Below are 22,085 nucleotides of genomic sequence, written 5' to 3'. Positions count from 1 at the left end.
TTGTGCTCTGTGACAAGAGAGGAGCTGGTCTGGCTTCCTCCGGGCTTTTGTCACCCGAAATTCATTGATGAAACACCTAAGGACTAATAAGGAAGCCAAGTAAAGCCTCAAAGCTAAAGATCAAAGTGAATAATGATCTAATACACCAAGTGTATCCACTGAAAAGAACCCGGGAAAATAGGCTTTAGCAAGTTCTTTTAAACTTTGCTTCTCTTTCCTGCTTTAAAACAGGCTGAATCACAAACCCCGTTCCAGAGGCACGTCGGTGAAATTCATTGGGAATGAGATTTTCTGGCTGGTTGTTTGTGTTTTGCGTTACTAGAGGCATAAATACAACACGCCGCATAAAGAGAGAAAACTGCTATTTAGGGGAGGAAAAAAAAAAAACAAAACAAGTTAAAATCGCCTTTTCGCTCCTCCTTTCAAGACAAATTTGTCTTTCTCGGTGACATCTGACATGGACCGGGGGGGACGCCGTCCCGACGCTCGGACCGCTCTCAGAGACACTGCAGCCCGCGGGGAGCGGCCAAGGCGGGGGCTCGTGGGGTCGGAGCGCATGGCGTGGACTGTCCCCTCAGAAGAGGGGCCGCTGTGGGGCCTGCGGGCCTCTGCAGAGTCTGCGCCCCGCGCCATCTCCAGATCGCGGTCCCCAACCGCACGAGTACCAGCCCGGAGCCGCTCTGGGAGCGCTCCCTCAGCGCCGGCCCCACACCGACAGCGGAGGGGGCGGGAACAGCAGCACCCACCAAGCCGAAGCCGAGGCCCGTCTTGACTGACAGCAAACGTTATCCAATAGGAGTCGCCACTTGAGCAAGGGGGGCGGTGGGTGGTGCTCAGTTGTCACCGCCCATTGGGCGGAGCCGGAAGGCGGGGCGTGGATGGGGCAGGGCTTCGAAACGGTAAGGGGCGTGGCCTCACCGGGGGTATATAAGCCTGAGGCGCAACGTTTCGCCCGTTCAGTCGGCGCAGCGCCGCCGGAGGTTTTGGTGTGTGCTGCGGGTCTGTGCACCGCGCCCGCCGCTTTTTGTTGTGTTATTGTGAGCGGGGGGGGGGAGCCGTCCCGCCGAGGTCAACGGCTCCCGGGTGCGTCTCTTCCCCCGTCCCTCCCTGTGCGCCTCCGCAGAGGGATTTGTCACTTGCCCGCTGAGGGAGGGCGTCCCCCGGCCCGCGCCCTTTCCCTCGCCGCTCCCGGCCGGCGGCTCGCGGCGCTTCCTTCTGGATGCGTCCCCGCAGCCCCGGGCGGGAGGCGGCCAGGGGGAAGCGCTGCCTCCGAGGATTTACCGCCGCCTGGGACTCAGACCTGCGCCTTCCCCGCGGGAGCTCCCGGCGCCCCGGCTCCGCTGCCGCTCCGGGCCGCCGCTACCATGGACGACAAGTACCTGCCCGAACTGATGGCGGAGAAGGACTCGCTGGACCCGTCCTTCACCCACGCCCTGCGGCTCGTCAACCAAGGTGAGGGGCGGCGGGGCACGACGGGGTCCCGCAGTGGGCGCGGGCCGGACCGAGCGGCGGCCGCCGGGGCTGCTCAGCCGGGAGTTCGCCCTTCCCTCTGCACCGCCTGGAGCGGTTTGTTGTGCTCGAGCTCCCGGTGAGATGCTCAGTGAAGGGCTCACCCTTCCCTTGCACCGCTTGGTGGGGTTTGTTTGTGTTCGGGCTGTCGGTGTTCCCCGCCCTCCATCGGGCAGCGCATCCCTCCGAAAGCAGCGCACGCTGGATCCCTTCCCGCATTTCCCCTCTTCCACGCGGTTTTTGTTCTGCGATCGCTCGCTTCTCGAGTTATAGGTTTTATTCCGAGTTGAATGGTCGTGTTAGAACGGCTGCGTCTGCTGTGCTCTGCTCGGGCTGCGCGTCAGTTTAAAACCCCAAAAGGTTTTCTTCTTTTACCCTGTTTCTGAACAATAAATAGATTATTGCTTATATATGCGTGAGCCTTCTCAAAAACGAGCCTACAACCGGTGTGCTTTCCTAGGAACTTTTGGCTGCGTAGCTAAAATATTAAGCAACCAACAGTACATTTTAGTAAATCTTAAAAAAACTCAACAAAGCATATTTTCTTGTGCAATTATATAACTCCAGATAATAAATGATCCCCACCTCTTTTGCATCTGACATGTCAGATGTGCTTTAAAGTGCTAGCTCTTTGTTTCAGTGATGCTACTCTGACTAGAAAAGTCGTTCTTTGTGAATTAGAATATGATTTAATGTACATTTGGAGATACTCTGTAATTGGTGGGTGACTTTCAAGTACAACTCTGGGGAGACAAGCGCTTGATACAGCGCTTTGGGATGTTTGTGTGAAATAAGTTGCGAACTGATCTTCTCATATACCTTAGTGGCAGCCAAAATGATTCTGTCTTCAATTACAGTGGTTACAAAGCTGTGCTGGTGTACTTTACATCCTTTAATATGAAGAGGTTTAAATCAGTGGGGCTACTTTCAATGCCTTATTGGTTTTGATGGGCAACAGATGCAAATGCCTGTCTGAATCAGAAGGAGAATCAACTATTGCCTGAAATACTCTGGAGTTAGGGGTAGCTGTCAGCAGTTTCAGCCGTGGAATGTATATACCCTGTGAGTTGTATCTGCATGTCTGTCCGTGAGTGGTTGGTATTTTGCATATTTTTCCTAACTTTGAATTTGTAAAAATGCTGCTGTTGATAGTGGGAAAAGGAGAATTATGTTAATAAATCGATATCTGTTGTGCTTGGTGTAAATAAAAAACTTGTTAAAATGTAGTTTGATGGCTGTGAATTAGTGAAGTTCCTCTCCAGATAGGGAAGAAAGAATCCTTTTGCATATGTAAATTATTCTAAGGAAGTACAAAAGTTTGTGATTTACTACTTTGCAAATGATGTTTAAGAAAGTATATCTGACTTCATGGCTGCTATCAAAATAGTGACTTTTTGGGTTTATGATACTTTTTGAGATTCTCACTGAAATGTGAAATTAGAGGACTGAAACTTTTGCCTTTCATTATGGTATCTACATGTGAACATTCAGCTTCAAAAATAAATATTATAAGTGGAAAAAATGAACGTAGACAGACATAAATCTGACCTCTTGTAATCTAGTGTGTCTCTTGATTTTTTGCTTACTTTTAAAGTAAAGTCTTGGATTAAATCTGAAGTATTTAATATTTTAAAGACAGGTAAAAAAAGATAAGGAGGATGACTGTTAACTGGTTAACTGCACTTTGAAATGGAAATCTGTATAAATTCAATGTAAAATATATAGTTGTAGAATTGCCAAAGAACTAACTAAAATGAAATGACTGTATAATACAGGTGAGAAATATGACTGCGGGAGAGGATGTTTTACAAACCCATCCTGCCATAACACTATCAGGGACTATTTTTTCTCAGTTGTAATAACTATGCACTTAAATTAATGAGAAGTATTAGTGGAAATGTATATGTAATAGTTCTGGCATGGACTTTGCATGTCAGGTCCACTGAATATTTTCTGTGATAGTTCAGTGTGCAGGCAAATGAAATGGCTGATCTAATTTTTTAAACTAGGCTTGTTTAGGTTTTACATTTCAAATGAAACAGGTTTCCAAGTTTGACTTCTTTTGGGTATCTGGGAGAATGTCTTAGCAAAGGTTTTAAGTGCTTTAAATAACCAGCTTAATTATGTAATAGCATTTTGATGTCTTAATGCTATTAAATTTACTGTCTGTATTTACTTAAACTGAAATATTGTACATCAGCCAGCTTTCTTCAGAAAGTTGAGATTGATTTGTAAGAATTGTATGTTTGGATTAGTAAATCTGTCAAGGATGCTGAAGGAACTGAGGTGTATGTACTGCTTAGACAAAAGAGCCAAATTGCTAACAAATTTCTAATCATGTTGAAATTTGGTTTCTAGGGAAAAGTCCTGTGTCTGGACTTCTGAAATCTGATAACTATAGTTTTCAGATGGAAGTTGACATATTTGTATATTATGCTTATAATTCCAAATTATAATTGAGTACACACAAATTACATAATTCTACATGATATAGGAAAAAATTGGAGCTAGAGTTGCTTCAAGCTCCAGGGTAGCATTTCAGTTGAAAAAGAACAAAGTGGAGGTTAATAATACTGTCCACAAAAGCATTCTTGCAGTATCTTAGTTATCTGTCTTTCCGAATTAGCACAACAGCAATTTCTCTGCCTTAAAACCTGGTTTTAAGTGTTGTGAAAGCACTAAAATAAAATATCAATATCCCTCAATGTTCCCGCATGGTACATGGAGGTGCTGATTTTTCTTGTTGAAAACCCTTGCTCGAGGATTTGATACCTTGTCTCCTTGGGAGACCTATTGCTTAAATTTTGCTTTAAACAGTCATTGAAACATTCACCTACTGCTTAAATTTTAGAACAGTAGGAATCTTTTGCAGGAGACTAGACTTTATCCCTTGCTCTAATTAAGAAGATTTATTTGTATACTTGAACATTAAGCCATCCTAAAAAGGGGATTTTTTTGCCTGTAAGCCATTAAACATGTTACAGATTGGAAGTAGACTTACTTTGCATGTGTAGCAAAGTGACCATGCTAATAGGATTAATTTGCAGCTGTCCCAGACAATGGCAATTGGAACATTATGTCCAGTTATTAGCTTATAATAAGTTCTGTAATTGAAGGACCTTGGGAAAGATGAGGTTCTATGAAGAAGCAAGAGCTTAGTGCACTTGTATTTGTATTTTTCCTATTTGCAACTCTCAGGTGCTCATCTTTATGCAAAATCTGAAAAATATTTCTCTGTGTGGAAGTGATGCTAGTTATACAATCAGGCCTTATTTTGAAGGCTGACTTTGCACTTTGGGGTTGTATGTAAACACTGCTAAACGTGCAAGTGTAATGTTGATCGTCATAACTTGGATCAAGACTAATGCTCTAAAAATATTGAAAGATCTGTAAGAGAAAAGTTTCTTTATCATCTTTCACATCTACGTATAATATTGATTCATGACAAATATTTTGTGAATGTTGGATGGAGTTTCTGAAACTGCAGATGGAAGAAGCTAACTGTAAATAAAACATGTTGATACCAGACACATTTTGTAACAGGGGAGACATTAAGATGAGTGCCTGGCAGTTGTTTGTAAAGTTAAATGGGTAGGTGAGGAGAATCCTGTCATCAAAGTTAGGGCTGCTGAAATCCTTATGTCAGAAGATAATGAGTCCTGGTGCCATTGCTGAAAGACAACTCTTCTGTGTAGACTGGACCTGTGGAATTCTTCCTTACAAGCTCATTTTAGCTGCTTTGAGACTTGAGATAATATCTGAAGTTGGCAAGGCTTCCTTCAAACTGTCAGTGAGATGATGCACAGGAATACCAAGCCTTCCTATCAGTAGGTGGCTGTATGTGCCAGCTGTGTGCTGAATGGCTTCCCTGAGCCACATGTCTGGTAGTGATCAGCAGAGGCTTGCTGTGTCTTGTGTCAAATTTTGAGCAGGAACTCAAATAGAGCAGTACCTCCCTAAATATCAGGGAGAATAGAGTGTGAGGAAGTGTACTCACCTTCTGCTTTCTGGGGGATATTAATGGTCTGATTTTTTTTTTTTTTTAGCAGATTAGGGATGGCTTTGTAAAAATGAGTGAAGTAGGAGCTTAATAAATTAAGGTTCTGTGTATGTTACTGATTTTTGTTGTGGTTTAGCCCCATCTGGTAACTAGGTACTGTGCAACCACTTGTTCCCTGTCCCCTCCTGGGATGTGGGCAGAATTGAAAAAGGGTAAAACTTGTGGGTTTAGTAATTGAAATAGAGTAAAATATAATAATTGCAATGAAAAGGAAAAAAAGAGAAATAAAACCCAAGAGAAGCAAGTGGTAGACAATACGGTTGCTCCCCACTGTATTGTGGGGACTGATGCTCAACCTGTCCCTGAGCAGTGATCGGTGGCTCACAGGCAAATCCCCCCGGTTTATATACTGGGCATAATGTTCTGTGCTGTGGAATATCCCTTTGGCCAGTTCAGGTCAGCTGTCCTGGCTGTGCTCCCTCTGGGCTTCTTGAGCACCTGTTCCCTGGCAGAGTGTGAGACACTGCAAAGTCCTTGATTTAGAGTAAGCACTACTTAGCAACAGCAAAAACATCAGTGTGTTATCAACATTATTGTCATACTGAATCCAAAGCACAGCTCTATACCAGCTACTAGGAAGAAAATTATCCTAGCTGAAACCAGGACAACTTTGAATAAATCAAAGCATGCAAGGGTGTCTAGCTTTTTCTTATAAAAAATAGCTGATTATGAGTAGTGACATACATATGTTGTGATAAAAGTAATCAGTTTGCTACTGAAGCATCCACTTTTCTGTGTGGACAGGTGTTTCGTGGCACGTCACAGACACACATGGTGCTGCTCGTTCCCTGTCCCTAATGGTGTTACATGTACTCGATTGGTGTAACCTCAAACTCTCCTTTATTTCTCATTTCAGAATCAATCACAGGAACAATACTTGTTTCAAGTGTCCTACTCTTTGAGGATTTCAGAACACTTCATAAAGGTCGTAGTAGTTTCGAAAATGAGATATAGCTGTAGAAAGCTGAGGGGGTTTCAAAATTATTTGGAGCATCCTATTAGTTTCAATGATATAGTAAATTTTGTGCCCTTCAGATTTTTTTTCAGACAATGGGTCACTTTAAGTTGTCTTTCTTAGAGGTTAACTAGAAATAAACTCTTCTGGTCTGGTTACTAGAAGACAATCTAAAAACATGTTGGTGGAATTGGGTATTTGCCAGGCAAAGCATGATGAGAAATTTGAGTGACAGAAATGGGAATGGATGTGGTGTGATGTTGGCACTGTCAAAACAGGGAAGACTGACATGGGTTCTATTTCTGTTTTCTTAAAGCAGCATGAAAAGTAGTAAGTCTTGGAGGGGAGAACGGATATTTCATCTCAGCCATCCATATTTGGTAACACTTCAGAAGTTCACATTTTTGTCATGGTTGCTCTTTGCTTTTAATGTGGTGAAACTGTACTGGGACAGTCCTAGGACCTATTAAAAATTAGATTTCAATCTTGGTCTCCTACAAGGCTGAGGAAGTGATTTATCAGATATTCCAGTCATGTTAACAGGGCTTCTGTGAAATGCAGCTGAAGATAATCATACTTTCTTCAGCCCTGGGCTCATCTGCTCTGGAGCATGACTGAGCCTGCAGCCGCTCACCAGCGATCATAGTTAGTCCAAAGCCGACTTCTAATTCACTTGCACACTCACTTGGGCAGTCAATGAGAGAGATCGAATTTAAAGGTTTCAAATGCAGACTGACATGGTTTGTCACTTTCAATCCTTTTCGACACCAGCCATGCAAATTAAAACTGTAACCTTCTGAGTGCTTATTTACTGGAGGAATCAGAAAGAAGGTCACAGCACTGAGTGGCTGCTCTTCTGGCCTGTGGCTTGTTTGACTTTACTTGCAAGTACTTAAAAAATTTATCTATGTGACCTTTCTAGCCCCTGAGTTTTTTTCCCCCTCTCTGACTTAAAGTATAATTAAGAAAGAAAAGAATTTAGGATGTGCTTTGATTTAATAGAATCAGGTATCAGAGTTCAGAGTTGAATAGCCTCTGTAAAGTATTCAGTGTGATACTGCATGACTTTTTAATTAGTATTTAGCAGGTTCAGTAAAAAGCATGTTTAAATGGATTAACTGGTAACTGATGCACCTAATATTTTATGGTGAATTAACTGTTCTTAGCTGAACTGTGCAGGAATCTTGCAAGCTTAATGTTTACATTATTAATACTGTTTTTCAAATAGAATTATGAAGGACAGGACACTTTTACTGGGCAAGTGGAATATCTTCATAAAGTGGGGTTGTCTACCCCTGAGTCCTGGGAAGGCAAGTCTCACCCATGCAATGGGAGCTGTTGGCAGGGGTTGTAGTACTGGGTATTACTTGAGTCATGTGCTTCTAGCTGAGAGTGATTTTTCAAGTATAACACTAGCTAGAAAATTAATGTCTTTATGGCCCTAAGCTAAGGCCATAAGGGCACATGGACTCGGGAATTTCATTTTCCTGTGACATTCTAGGTACTGAAGTCCATATGTCTTAATCTTTGAGGAAATCATGGTTAAAATACAATGCTCTGCAAGCTTGAGAACGTCTGCAGGCCTCTTGCTGCTCTGATTCGTGTGTGAGAGTGGTCTTTGGCTTGTGGTTTGTGTGCCTGGCTGCCTTCAGAAGTAAATAAAGATGCTAAGAGGCCCTTTAAAATAATGGCGAAATGTCTGGCCAAAAAAATACAGTTGAAAACACACAGTGCTTTAGTAATGGATGATTAATTCTTGAGCCAGATACAAGGGCTGGTGGATTTTGCGTGTCTTGACATCTTTGATTCTGAGTGAGGTGCATTTGTGGACATTTGATCTCAGCTAGATTGTGAAGCTCTTTGAACTGTCAGTGTTGGGCTGTACGGTACATATAGGCTGGTTGTTCATGACAAGGAGCAAATTAAAGAGCAGCAACTGGAGAGATGGCATGAAGAAGCATTGTTAGGCTGAGTGATGTATTTTTGCGTCTCAATAGCTGAGCAGTGCATGTTTTATTCTTTGTATGCTTATCTTAAAATATTCCTTTGCTTGAACTGAATTTTGTCATATTTATCACTTATTGTTCTTTTATGTTGTCTTGTTGTTTTTCATTGTTTTACCTTATTGTCAAGGTAAAATTAATAAGAAACTAGGAAGTTAAATGGATTTCCTTCCTATTCTCCATCTCCAGTTGCTGTTTGCTGGCTGCCTTTCATTTCTTATTGTGATATGTTTATCAGACTTTTGGCTTCAGGTAGCAGCTCAACATCAACAAAGTTGCAAGGCAGAAAACAAATGTCAGTTTAATTCTTGTAGATGGTAAATCTTTTGCTTTTTTGGCTTATATAGGTGTTATTTTATAGGTCTTTATTTTCTAGGAAGAATTTCTTGACAAAGTAATTGGAAACCTAAAAGATTAGAAATCATTTCAGTAAACCTATTGTACTTGATCCAAAAGAAAATGTTATAACAACTGCTGCTGTGCTGATCTTAGTATAATATAGTGACAGTGAAAACCTGAAGTTGCAAATCCTTTGAGGATTTACTGATTTTCTTCAACTTTAATAATCCCTCTGGATTGTTCAAAGGAAATAGTCAGAGGAAGATGCCTTTTTATACACAAGACAAAGAATATTGGAAGAAGTCTGGAGTACTGTGTGTAGTTTTGAACACCATAATATAAGAAAGATATAAAGCTATTAGAGAATGCCCAAAGGGGGACAGCAAAGTTGGTGACGGGTCTAGTGGGGAAGCTGTATGAGGAGCCCCTGAGGTCACTTAGTCTGTTCAGCCTGGAGGAGACTGAGGGGAGACCTCATTGCAGTTACAACTTCCTCCTGAGGGGAAGAGGAGGGGCAGGCACTGATCTCTTCTCTGTGGTGACCAGTGACAGAACTCAAGGGAATGGCCTGAAGTTGTGTCAGGGGAGGTTTAGATTGGATATTAGTAAAAGGTTCTTCACCCAGAGGGTGATTGGGCTCTGAAACAGGCTCCCCAGGGAAGTGGTCACAGCACCAAGCCTGACAGAGTTCTGAAGTGTTTGGGTGATACTCTCAGGTTCATGGTGTGACTCATGGGTTAGTCTTGTGCAGGATCAGGAGTTGTCTTCTATGATCCTTGTGGGTAATATTCTCTGATTCTGTAAGTCAGAGCAGAAGCAATTTTGACATTGCAGCTGCATTTGCTGAATGCTTGGAGTGTAAATGTGTCTGTAGCCTTTTACTGCCTCAGATCATTTGGTAGCAGTACTTTGTTTGAAAGCAAAAAGTTTTAGATTTTTTTCAACCAATTTTCCTGCTGCTTTGTGGTAATGTTTTTAAAAGATGTAGAAATGGAAGGACTGCTTTTAATGTGGTAATTTTTCCTTTCATATTTCTTCTTTTCCGGTTGCTGATAATGCACAAAGGTTACTGGTTCCTTTTGATCTATGTCCTAATTAACTAGAGGTGGTCAAGTACCAATCCTGATGTGTTTCTGGTCAGCAGCCCTGTTTCTGCTCCCTGAGATCAGATTCACAGTTTAAGAGGGCTGAGGAGCTTTTCGTTGTCTTTTTTCCGCTACCAAGCAGAAATGATGTGCTGCTCTGGATGCAGACTTCAGTGATACGGCTCCATGGGGTAAACTAGTGAAGTAAAAAAATCAAAATCACCCTTTTCTCCTCCACCCACCTTCAGACTAATGCAAAATGATAAATTTCACTTTTGTGAAAGTTAAAGGCACTAAGATCCATTGTGTCAGTTTGGTTCTTTGGCTTTGTTATACTTAACTATACTGCATATCCATTCCTGAGTTTGAAGGAAAACAGATTTTTCTCTGCTAGGATTGCCTTCACAAAGTTGGACTGTGATGTTCTTGATCCATTCGTTGAGTAATGGAAGTTCAGATACCATTTTTTTACTTTACTAAATATCTGACTGCTTCATGACTACTTCAAGCCTGCTTTTTTAGGATCAAGAAGTCCTAATTTTGAGGAAACGTGGTCACAGATGACTCTTCTGCCTCCCTTTAAGGGGTTCCCCGAAACTTCTGCGATAGTTGGAGGTGTTTCTCAAAGCAAAACAGTTTAATCCTAATGATTTGACTCAATTTCTCCATTTAAAACCTAATGTCTGGAGAAGCTAAACTGCTTCACTTTGTGCTTCACAGCAGATAGGCTGCAGTGATACCTTTAGCTCTAGTTAACACTTGCTGCTTGTCTAGAGTTATCCTGGTAATACCCTAGTCTGGTTTGCAAGGTGAAATGCAACACCTTAGTACTAGATCTCAAAGACTGGAAAGGACTATTGTGGTCCAATTTGTCTTGTGTAACACAAATTGGTCTTAAAGATTCTTTTCACTTATCATATACCCTTGACCTTTTTATTACACTATGCATCCATGGTCTGGAAAAATGATTAGGTTTTTATTGGCCTCCTGTATGAAAGCATACACCAGAAGATTTATCATGTTGTTAAGGTTTACTCTGTCTGTTCTTTAGATTTTTTTTTTTCCTGCAGGCACCTGCATCTTCACAGAAACCTGTTTCTACCACGTGAAACAAATGTGTGGAATAAGTGTAGTCCTTTAAAGTGCTTGTGAGGGATGTGCTTGTTTTGGCTGGAGTGGAGTTAATTTTCTTTCCACTAGCTGATATGTGACTGTTTTGGATTTGTGATGAAAACAGGGTTGATAACACAGGGATATTTTCATTACTGCGGGGCAGTGCTTACACAGTGTAAAGGTCTTTTCTGCTCCTTACCCCATCCCGCCAGTGAGGGGGCTGGGGATGCACAAGGAGTTTAGGAGGGGACACAGCTGGGACAGCTGATGATGACTGACTCAGAGAATATTCCAGACCACATGGTGTCACTCAGTATGTAAAGCTGGGGGGAAAAAAGAAGAGAGGAAGTTCAGAGTGATGCTGTTTGTCTTCCCATGTCACTGCTACATGTGATGTAGCCTGGCTTTCCTGGGAATGGCTGAACACCTGCCTGCCCATGGGAAGTAGTGAATGAATTCTTTGTGTTGCTTTGCTTGCCTGCATGGCTTTTGCTTTATCTATTAAACTGTCTTTATCTCCATGCACGAGTTTTCTCACTTTTCCCCCTCAAATACTCCCCACCTTCCTGGGGGGAAGTCAGCACCTTGTGTAGGGCTCAGCTGCCAGCTGGGGTTAATCCATGACAGGGAGTTAATGACCTCTGAGGATTTTTTCAGCCTTGTTTCTTCTGTGAGTTTGGGGATCTCGGGCAATCATGAACTGTGATTCTGGGTGCACTTCGGAAAGAGCAGAAGCCTTCCACAGTGGGTTTTCCAGTAGGATACTGATAGAGCATCTTATATGTAGTGATGCAGAAATCCTGCATGTAGGTTGCACAGGAAGGTTTTTGGATGCATCTGTGTCAGAGAACTCTGTATTATCAGTAGGCCCCTAGATATTAGAAAAGTCATTATGCATGTTCCATTTTGCGTGGAGTTGTTTCTGGAGGACTTTGGAAAGGCTTTGGCGTCACTTCGGGAGCGGTGCCGGGAGGGGGCGGCAGCGGCCCGGCCCTGCGGGGCTCCGGTAATCGGTGTGAGCCCCTCTGGAGAACCGGGATCGAGGCGGTGGGACCGTGTGTGAGCCCTCTGGAGAGCCGAGATTGAGGCGGTGGGACCGTGTGTGAGCCCTCTGGAGAGCCGGGATCGAAACGATGGGACTGTGTGTGAGCCCTCTGGAGAGCCGGGATCGGGGCTCCCAGGAGCAGATGTGAGCCCCTCTGGAGAGCCGGGATCGGGGCTCCCAGGAGCAGATGTGAGCCCCTCTGGAGAGCCAGGGGCGGGGCGGTGGGATCGAGTGTGAGCCCCTCTGGAGAGCGGAGATCGGAGCGGTGGGGGATGCATGTGGATGCTGGATGCCATGGGTGTTTGGGTGTCACATCAGCTCTTGCAACCAGATGTGTTCTGTCTGTTCCACATCCTGAAGCGCAGGTGTGTCCCTGTCCTGACTTAACCCCAGCCGGCAGCTCAGCCGCTCGCTTGTTCCGCCGCAGTGGGATGGGGGAGAGAATCGGGAGGGTAAAAGGTGGAAGACCCTGGGTTAAGAGTTAGCTCTGTGTTAAGATAGGGCAGTTAGATAAGCAAGGCAAAAGCTTCGCGCAGAAGCAAAGGGAAACACGGAATCCATTCACCCCTTCCCATGAGCAGGCAGATGTTCAGCCATCTCCAGGAAAGCTGGACTCCACCATGCTCAGGAAGACAAATGCCACCACTTTGAACATGCTCCCCTTCCTTCTTGTCCCTACTTTACATGTAAAAGATGACACCGTATCGTACAGGGGGGATGGTTTTGAGCTAAAAGAAGAGTGATTTAGATTAGATGTTAGGAAGAAATTCTTCACTGTGAGGGTGGTGAGGCACTGACACAGGTTGCCCAGAAAAGTTGCGGATGCTCTATCCCTGGGAATGTTCAAGGCCAGGTTGGATGATACTTCAAGAATAACCTGGTCTGGTGGAAGATGTCTCTGCCTATGGCAGGGGTGTTGGAACTAGATGACCTTCAAGGTCCCTTCCAACCCAAACCCTTCTATGATTCTATGGATGGCAACCGAAATAGCCTGGGCCTGTGGTGTTTTCTTCATGTATACTTGAACTAGTTAGACTGCTGTCAGTCTAATTTCATAAGTGGTGAATGAAGTTTTAAAAGAAACTTTTCCAAACTTTTAAACTTCAAGCTCTTAGAATATCACTTTACCAGCTGATTAAATGGAGAGTGCAGGGAAACTATCATAATGTTATTTATAAATGATTTGCTTATAGATTCACTTACAGAGCTTGAGGACCTGAAAAAATAGGCCTTGTTTGGAACACTAAGTAATAGTTCACATAGTTCAATGTAAGGTTAATTAAAAATGCTGATGTACATTTCATTACCTTGTAAGTGGCAAGTGGCTGGCTGTGGGATCAGTTCTATGAAGAATTCTAGGCAAATTATCCTTTAAATTAATGCCCTGACAGTGGAAAATGGATGTGATTTGCTGTCTTGACCAGTAGATCATAGTTTCTTTAGACTGAAGTGGTACGCTGAGCACTGTGCTAACGTAACGTGTTTTCTGCCTCTGAGTAGATTGTAGGTTCTGAATGCACCAATCCCTTAACCATGTCCATGTGCTCAAAGCAATGACCAAAGCTTCAAATGACTGGTTGCCTAGGATAGAAGGCTGCCTGCTATGATGGCTTACATGAAGTTGATGCTGAGTAGTTACTCTAGGCACTAACTCAGGTTGCTGGATGGCTTCCTGCTTGGTCTTTCTGCTGGGGAAAGCAGCAAGATGGGTAGGAAAAACTGAATGAAAAGTACTTTTCTTTCCTACTTGGTTGAAGTAAGTGTAAAGCTGTAGGTTTAATTCTGTACAATTCTTTCAGAATATTTTGTTAACTTAATATTATTCCACTGGAGTAATACCTGGCTAGAGCGCAAAACCTGTAGGTTGCATTTGAGTAAATTTTTCAGCAGTAACTATTCCTTATTTCCAAGTCTGTGAATGGTGCTAATCACGTAGGTACGTCTTGTCTGCATTTGTATGAAGTGTTTGGGGGCACCTCATTTGGAACGTTTCTTTGCTGTTATCAGAGCTGAGATTTGAAGCTTTTCTGCGGAGTCATCTGAAAAGAGCTGAGTGCAGAGAATGCAGAAAGCAAACGTAGTTGCTTTATTCAGGTTTGGTACCTTAAACATGGCTGTGCGTCCTGTCAGTAATGGATGTCAAGCTGTACTGTAATAAAACAAATGTTAGCATTATTTTTCTTTCATTGTATTTATGACTGATTAGCTGTTTGAGCTGTATCAACTATAGTCAACTTTTGGTAATAACCATTTTCCCCTTTTCACCTTGCAGTATTTCATCCTCAAGACAGCCGTGCTTACATGGGAGACATTTTTACATGTACCTCACTGAAATCCTATCAGAATACTGAATGCAATTCCAACTTAAGCCACAAAATGAAGAAATAAGAGCAGATGGCCCCTTCAGAAAAATAGATTAAAGATAATAGATGCTTCTGGCCAGCTACATAGTTAATCTCATGCTTCTTGTCAAGAGGTACTGCCAGTAGATAGTTATTATGCAAGGGTAAAGTAATAGCTGTATGAATTTAGTGGTAAAAGCTTTTCCTCATTCCCAGCTCTTTTTGATAATTTAAAATTATGTTCATAATTTTAAGGTAGTTATAGCAAATTTAAATAGTAACTTGTTAAGTTAGTTTTATGTTGCTTTAGAAAGGGATACTACAAAAAGAGCAGTCCTGGGAATGTAGTTCCATTTATAGTCAACAAAGACTGTAAATGCATTTCTGGCATTTTCTGGCTCTGACACACTGAAGATTGTGTGTCTTTAAACCCACATGTCAAATTTGGTAGAGGTATCTGTAACGCATCCCTGCGTTTCTCTGGATGGCGTGAGGAATAGCTTATCTTCCCTGTGGTTAAACGTTCTTTTCAATTTTATTAGTAGACAGTCAAGTATTTTTCAGTTCAGTTAAACACTTTTATTTCTTTGGTGTATGCAAAATAGCACATTCCAGCCTTTTAGGTGGTTATTCTGTATGTTACTGGATATGTCATTCCTGCACTTGCTCTAAAATCAATGAATTGATAAGGGGAAGTGAGATATAAAATTTAGTAACATGAGCCATTCTTTAGTGGGACTTCATTGGTCCACAAGTATCCACTATGACTGTTTGGGTTTTTTGTTCTTACCAAAGGCACCTTTTGCATTGTTCCTCTCTAGTAGCAAGGAGTAGTAGAACAGTCTACCCCATTAAGTGGTTATTATTGCTCAGCTGTCCTTCATCCTTGGGGCACCCAGACTCTGAATTTCTTAAGCAGCTGTATTTTTTAAAATGCATCCCCTTTGTCCTCTGCCACTTCTAGAAGTTAACTTCATTCTATAGTTTTGGAAAATGGAGCTTCAAAATTTTCTTTTCCATATAGAAGCAATTTGAGCATCAGTGAACCAAGAAGTAATGGCACCTCAGGTACTTGACGTTGGCACTTTTCTTATTGTTTCTTGGCAGACAGAAGTGATGAAGGAACAAAAACTTGGATATATGGGGTTATGAAGGCAGGTGGGGGACAGGCAGGGAAGGTGTCTGCTTAGTAGCAGCTTGTGCAGCTTCCCAGTGCTACTGTTACAGTTTTAGTTTAGGTTTTGCTGTCTCACCATAAATGTAGGTGAATTTCCCTGGCTGTGAGTTGTTCCACTGCACTTCAAGGTGTCAGTTGCCTTGTGCATGTGATATTTTGGAGTAGTTGATTTTCTGTGTATAATATGTAGAAATAGGCTGAAATAGGCTATTTAAACTATTTAATATAGGAATTACATCCCTAAGGAAGTTCATAATACACACCCTTGCTCATCACAGGGAAACAGATGTATTTGGTGAAAGTTGGGATTTTGAAATTAGCTGGATTAAAACTAAACCAATAACATGTCTAAAGGTAATTAATCATAATATTGCTATGTGACATAATGTGGTTGCAGTAAAACTCGGGCATCACATTTTCCACTTCTATATTAGTCCGTGATTTTAAACTGTCTTCAGAACTGTAAGACAAATGAATTGTCAATATCTTGACTGCTGAGTACTTTCACAGAACATGCAAGTATCCTGCTCCTTACAGGTATACCATAACCATGTTTGTTGGAAAGAAAGTTGGCCTTGGGCTTTTAAAAATGCCTTTTACCAAAGAAAGATACTTTTTTATGAACAAATTTACTGACCTGAAATATAACTTCCTCAGAAGGAACTGCCTAGTTTTATTTAGGGTAAACATGACGATGCTTTCTTAGAGAAAGACTACAGGTAAGAGCTGTTTCCTGTGGCAAGTAAAACCATAAAATAAATGCTACTAAAACTGTATTGTATTTCAACTGTATAACGTGTTTCAGCCAAAGCTTACTGGCATAAGTTGGTAGTTACTTCAGATACTTATACGGGTATAAAACTGTCTATTTAATTTTTTTCTTAGAAGTTGAGTAATGTTCTATTAGGTGAGTGCTAGGAATACTGGTTTAAGAAAAAGCTTTCTTTGACAGATGCCATGACAGTTGGAAGATAGCTTTCCTCAGTGAAGATGCTACATGGACAAGCACATGCTCCTGCAGAGACCAGGCTTATTGCAGTGGATGTGGCTGCTTTCCTGCAGAAACTGTTGAAAGATGTTTGTTCCTTCTCTTTTGATTTTCAGCTGGAATGAGTCCACAAGCTGGACTTTCAAGGTTTATCATGCTTTTATAGGGCAGTGTGATCTTTTTTAAAAATTCCATTCAACTAATTTTGAGAATAAGTTTGATAGAACAATAATTGGAAAAAGTAAAATGTGGTAGCAATATGGTGAATTCTCTGTAATCTGTATCTTCATGCCAGACAATATGTTTGGATTCACCTGCTATTGAGCATGGAAAGGATAGTAATTAATATTATTCCTCTGCTAGTTAAAAACTAACTTGGATGCTAAGTTTTTAACATCCAGTTTATGTTAAGGCTAATACATAAAATCTCCACACAGATTTCTTTAAGCTGCCTTTTCCCATAGGACAGTAGATGTATGAGCTGCCTTTGTATGTTTGTCCTGCCAAGCTGTGTTACTGCAGCCAAGGACTGTAACGGGTGACAAATAATGAAAGTACTGCCTACAATAATTTTGACAAAAGTAGTGTTTTGCTTCTTTTATTTGCTGGCAGTGGGAGTAATGGCCTTCTGAAGGAATCATAAAATGGTTTGAGTTGGAAGACTCTTAAAGGTCATCGAGTTCCAAGCTCCCTGCCATGGGCAGGAACACAGCCCACCCCACCCAGCTTGCTCAGAGCCCATCCAACCTGGCTTTGAGGTTAGAGGATTAGGGATATGTTAATGTAATCCAGGATGGTGTGTTGGAATTAGTCCTCTTTCTTTTACGTGTACCAACTAACCTCCATAGGTTTGTTTCATACACCTGTGGATCAGAATACACAAATGCTTTAGGATATTTGGATTGTTACCTTTTCCATAAGTATTTTGTCAAAGCATTTTCCAAATTAGTGATTTTTTGTTTGTTTTACAGATTAATATACAACCTATCTACAGTATGTCCCATGACATCCATCTGTGGTTCAGTTCTTTCTATACAAGCTTATCTTTGCACAGCTTACTTGCATATCAATAGTTTGTGCTTTAGTAAATAAAGTTGCAGATACTGTGTCTCAGGAATCTGAGCAATTTACATTGGAAGACCAGGAAACTTGTGTTCAAATCAGCAAGCTGAGAAAATTATGAACTGTAGGTTGAATCAGCACATATACATAAAGGTTACTCCAGCATATACTGTTTTCAATGGTTAATCTTTCCCAGGCTCCAAAGCAGAGGCTGCCTTCACTTTTAGTTCACTTGGCCAGTGCAGTGTCACAGGATATATAGATGTTTTTATCAATTCTGTAGTAAGATTGAGGTTATGCTTGTTGGTAATGGTTAGTGTTGGATCATTGGGTATGAGTTTTCTGTGTCCTAACAGTGTCTGCTTAATCTGAGCTTCACTGAATTCAGTATAAGAATTTAGAAACTTTATAGATACTTGTGATAGCCTCATCTCTGTTCATTTTCCTAACTCTGTGTGAAATATGAACGGTGACAAGTGTTTATTGGACAGAAAATGCACTTTAGACAATGTGATGTTCTGGGAAGCAGTGAGAAGAGGTGTGTAACTTTGGAAGAATGTGTGCATTTTCAGCCATACAGAGTAGATTGATAGTGGAACTCTGGATAGGGTAAACAATGGACTGCTGTACCCTGGGTCTGTCCATATATTTCTCTTGACAGTTTGAGCATATATAATCCTATCATGCATGAATAACATTAATTTCTAGCATGCTTTCAGATAAGAAATCATGGCTTTCTGGGCTACAGTATTTCATGAGAAATCTTGGAGTGGGGGCAGAATTTTTATTAGAACTAGTATTTTTTAAAAGTACCAACGATGGAACAAATCTTTCCATCAAAAAATCATTTCAAAACTCTCCAGTAAAACAGCAGAAATCAAACAAGCAGCTTGCTTAAATGTGCTGAGTAGAGAAGAAGGATCACAACTTCGAGTGCCGGCAGTGCTGTTCTGGTGCAGCCCAGGCGCTGGTGGCCTTTGCAAGTGCAGCTTCCTGGCTGGTGTTCAGCTTGTTTGAACTTCAGGTCCTCTTCTGCCAAGCTGCCTTCTGGCTGTTGGGTTTCCAAGCTGTTCTCATGCACAGGGTTGTTCTTCCACAGGCACAAGACTTTGCACTTCCCTTTGAACTTCATGAGACTGCTGTCAGCCCGTTCCTCCAGCCTTTCGAGGTACTTCTGTCATCACAGTACTGTTTTAATCAGTCCCATTTTTCTATCTGTAAACTTCACAAAACTGCATTCTGTGCCAGCAGATGTTAAACAGCATTGACCCACTAGTGTCCAGCCCTCATTTGGGCTGGTTGTGATGCCTCCAGCACAACCCTTTGAGCCAGGCAGGTTGGTTTTTGGTACATGTCTCTAGCCTGTACCCCATCAGTTCACATGAGGATGAGCCTGTACCCCATCAGTTCACATGAGGATGGTGTGGGAGACAGTATGAAAAGCCCTATTACAGATGGGATGGAGAAATCGGCTGCTTTTGTCTCATCTGTGGAGTGCTCAGGATGTGGATTGCTCTGTTGGGTTAGGACTGACTTTGGCTTCCCTGTCGTGAATTTGTGCAAACTACTCACACTCACCTTGTCCATCTGTGCTTCAAAATGGTTTTCTAGGGTTGTTTATGTATCACCTTCTAAGGGATCCAAGGTGAGTTTTACCATTCTGTTGTGCCCAAGACTCTCCTCCCTGCTTTTGAAGATGGGACTGTTATTTGCTTTGCTTCAGTCATCAACGGTGTTCCCTGATGGTCATAACCTTATGAAAACAGTGGCCTGTTGATGACGTCGGCCAACTCCCTCAGCATTTGTGGATGTTTCCCGAAAATTCTGGTTTAGTGATGATTCAAGTAAACTGTGACTTAGAGAAGGTATAAATTGTGTTTTATTGGGATTTATCAGTGGGATATGACATGTTACTGAACTGAGGATTGTCAGAGTGTGAGGCTGTACCTTGGCCCTCTGTCAGTTGGGATGGAGGGGGCTGGCAAGACTCTAGTTGCTCAAAATGATTTTTAGGGAAGTAGAGGAAAATAACACTATGTCTTGCTGATGGCTGCATAAATCTTGCAGAATGCTGGGTAAACATCCGTACACTTATTTGTGTAGCTATCAATTATACAAAATGTAGTGATGGAAAATCCCTGGTGAGGATGTGTTTTGGTAGCATAGCTGTCTTGCAGTATTAAATGTGGTTTGTTTGAGTCTGTTATCAGATTTTTAGACTACACTGTCTTTGCCAGTGCCCTAGAGCTTAAAGTGTGGTCTTTAATAGTGCTCAAGTCTGTCTGTTTTAAGGTTCAATAACTAGATGTGCTATAGCTACTGTTTCAACTTGGCAGTAGTTTAGAATGTGATATTTGCATATAAAGAGCTGCAGGTTGTACCCATTTTTCAAATGAGATCTGACTTAGGCTTTTTCTTGTGAAAGTTGTCAAAGGAGTCACAGAAAGTTTGAGCAGTGCTATGCAGATAATAAGGAAAAAAGATTATAGACCCTTCTTGATGACTCACCAAAATGACAAGTTAAATCTCTGTAAGGGCTACCTGGCTGTGTTCATACATATAAATGAAAGAGATGTAACGGTTGCTTTTAAGGGCTCTTGATGCAAAATATTAACTTCACTTTGCCTAAGCCCTGTGCCCCAAGTATGTGTTCTGTATGTTGGATCCCCTTCTGAAATAAGTCATGGCTTGACATTTAAAATCTGCATCCACAGTAGCTTTGTATCTTTACTGCCTATTGTTGTGTTTGCACATGCTGCTTTTTTGAGGGAACCAGTTTAAGCTCGTGCTTAAAACTTGATAAGAAATGTCTTCTAAACAGAAGGATCACTTAATGCTAACCCCATTTTGTTCCTACCATACCTTCTACACAGTTCAGAGGGCTTCCAGAGCCTTTTGTTTGGGGTTTTGTGTGCTACTACATAGAATAACTTGTAATCGTTGCAATTGGAAAAGATCACAAAGGTTAACCCGGCACCACCATGTCCATCACTAAACTATGTCCCCAAGTGCCACATCCACATGCCTTTTGAACACTTCTGGGAATGGTGTTTCCATCATTTAGCTGAGCAGTGTTACTGTTACAATGCCTGGCCATGCCTTCAGTCAAGAAATTTTTCCTAATATGCAGTCTAAACCTTCCCTGGTGCAACTTGAAGACATTTCCTCTTGTACTATCCCTTGTTACCTGGGAGAAGAGACTGACCCCGACCTGGCTACAACCTCCATTTTTGTGCTGTCATGTGGAAGCTTGAAAATGTCCTTACAGAAAGGGAATGGTTCTCCTACAGGCTCTTGTGCAATAGATATGGTAGATAAAACCAAGGCAGGGTCTCTTTTCTGGCACTTCCTACCTATAGGAATGATCATAAGGTGCCAAAGGCTCTAAGAAACCTCTGAAGGTCCAGTGTCCTGCTCCAAGCAGGACAAAAGCCAATGTTCTTGCCAATATTTAGGCAGTAAGATTAGGTGTTTCTGAGGCAGGGAGGAACATGGTAGTCAAGTTCCTGTTCTTGACTTGTTCTGGATGTGGATGTAGGACATTGGGTACTGTGTTTCCACCTGTATGTTTGAGATTTTTTTTTTTATTTTTAAGTTACAGAATAAATGAGTTGACTTTTTGTAGGTAGTGGATTTCTGACCTTGCTAATTTAAGAACTTTCATGTTTAAAGACAGCTGTAGGTAGTAGGCAAATCATGCAGGTGATTTTAGAATTTTGTTATAAGTTATCTTTAGAATAAGAACTAATCTTCAGTGGAGTAGGGTGGGTATATGAGACTGATGCCTACGTCTGCATCTTGTTTTCTTCCTGAGCAAGACTGATTAAACATCTATTAATATCTTATATTTGATTTTGCCAGTTCCTACTGTGGTACCTTCTACCTTATTGCTAATATTAATCAGTCTAAATATATTTCAGTGGAGTCATTTTTGATGTGAAGGTAATAGGTGTTCAATTAGTTTTGAATTGCTGAAATAAAGAGGCCCATTCAAAATATTTGTCATATTGGTGACTGAAATGTATTTTCAGATCAGTGCAGACAGGAGTACTTAGACTGTAAAATAGAACCTAAAATGCCTGTGAATGCAATTTAAATAAAGATTGGTTTGAGTCCTTCAACAGGGTTATTATTATTAACTTGAGGATTCTGAATGCTGTAGACATCATTCTAGCATGAACTGCTTATTTTATTGTAAATTCAAATTGGATTCATTGTCAGTTGCTTTTACAAAATTAAGGTGGCATATAAAAGACAATTATTCTGAATTCAACTATTGTAATAATGTGCATTAGTTGAAACAAATTCCTATGTTTTTTATGCACAGTTCATGTTCTTAATGTATTAGTTTCTATGCCAGTTCAGAATTAGGACCTATTACAGAGGCAAAATTTGTGATTTTTAAAA

The 22,085-nt window shown here is 41.5% G+C and overlaps 1 protein-coding gene across 3 annotated transcripts in view; it reads left to right on the top strand.

Moving 5' to 3' along the window:
• The first annotated feature begins 949 nt into the window (after window positions 1-949).
• KHDRBS3 (KH RNA binding domain containing, signal transduction associated 3) overlaps window positions 950-22,085 on the top strand; it is a 98,172-nt gene continuing 77,036 nt past the window's right edge. For all 3 annotated transcript variants that reach the window (XR_001875368.1, XM_017818338.1, XM_017818337.1), the window contains exon 1: window positions 950-1,452. Coding sequence is in view for 2 of the 3 variants with exons in the window: in XM_017818338.1 (XP_017673827.1) it covers window positions 1,365-1,452 (88 nt within the window). In the remaining variant the exon portion in view is untranslated. The remainder of the gene's footprint in view (window positions 1,453-22,085) is intronic.

Source organism: Lepidothrix coronata, unplaced genomic scaffold, assembly GCF_001604755.1.
Source record: "Lepidothrix coronata isolate B3197 unplaced genomic scaffold, Lepidothrix_coronata-1.0 Scaffold67, whole genome shotgun sequence".
NCBI lineage: Eukaryota > Metazoa > Chordata > Aves > Passeriformes > Pipridae > Lepidothrix > Lepidothrix coronata.
Note: the sequence above shows the minus strand (reverse complement) of the source record. Positions and strands in the feature narration are given on the sequence as shown.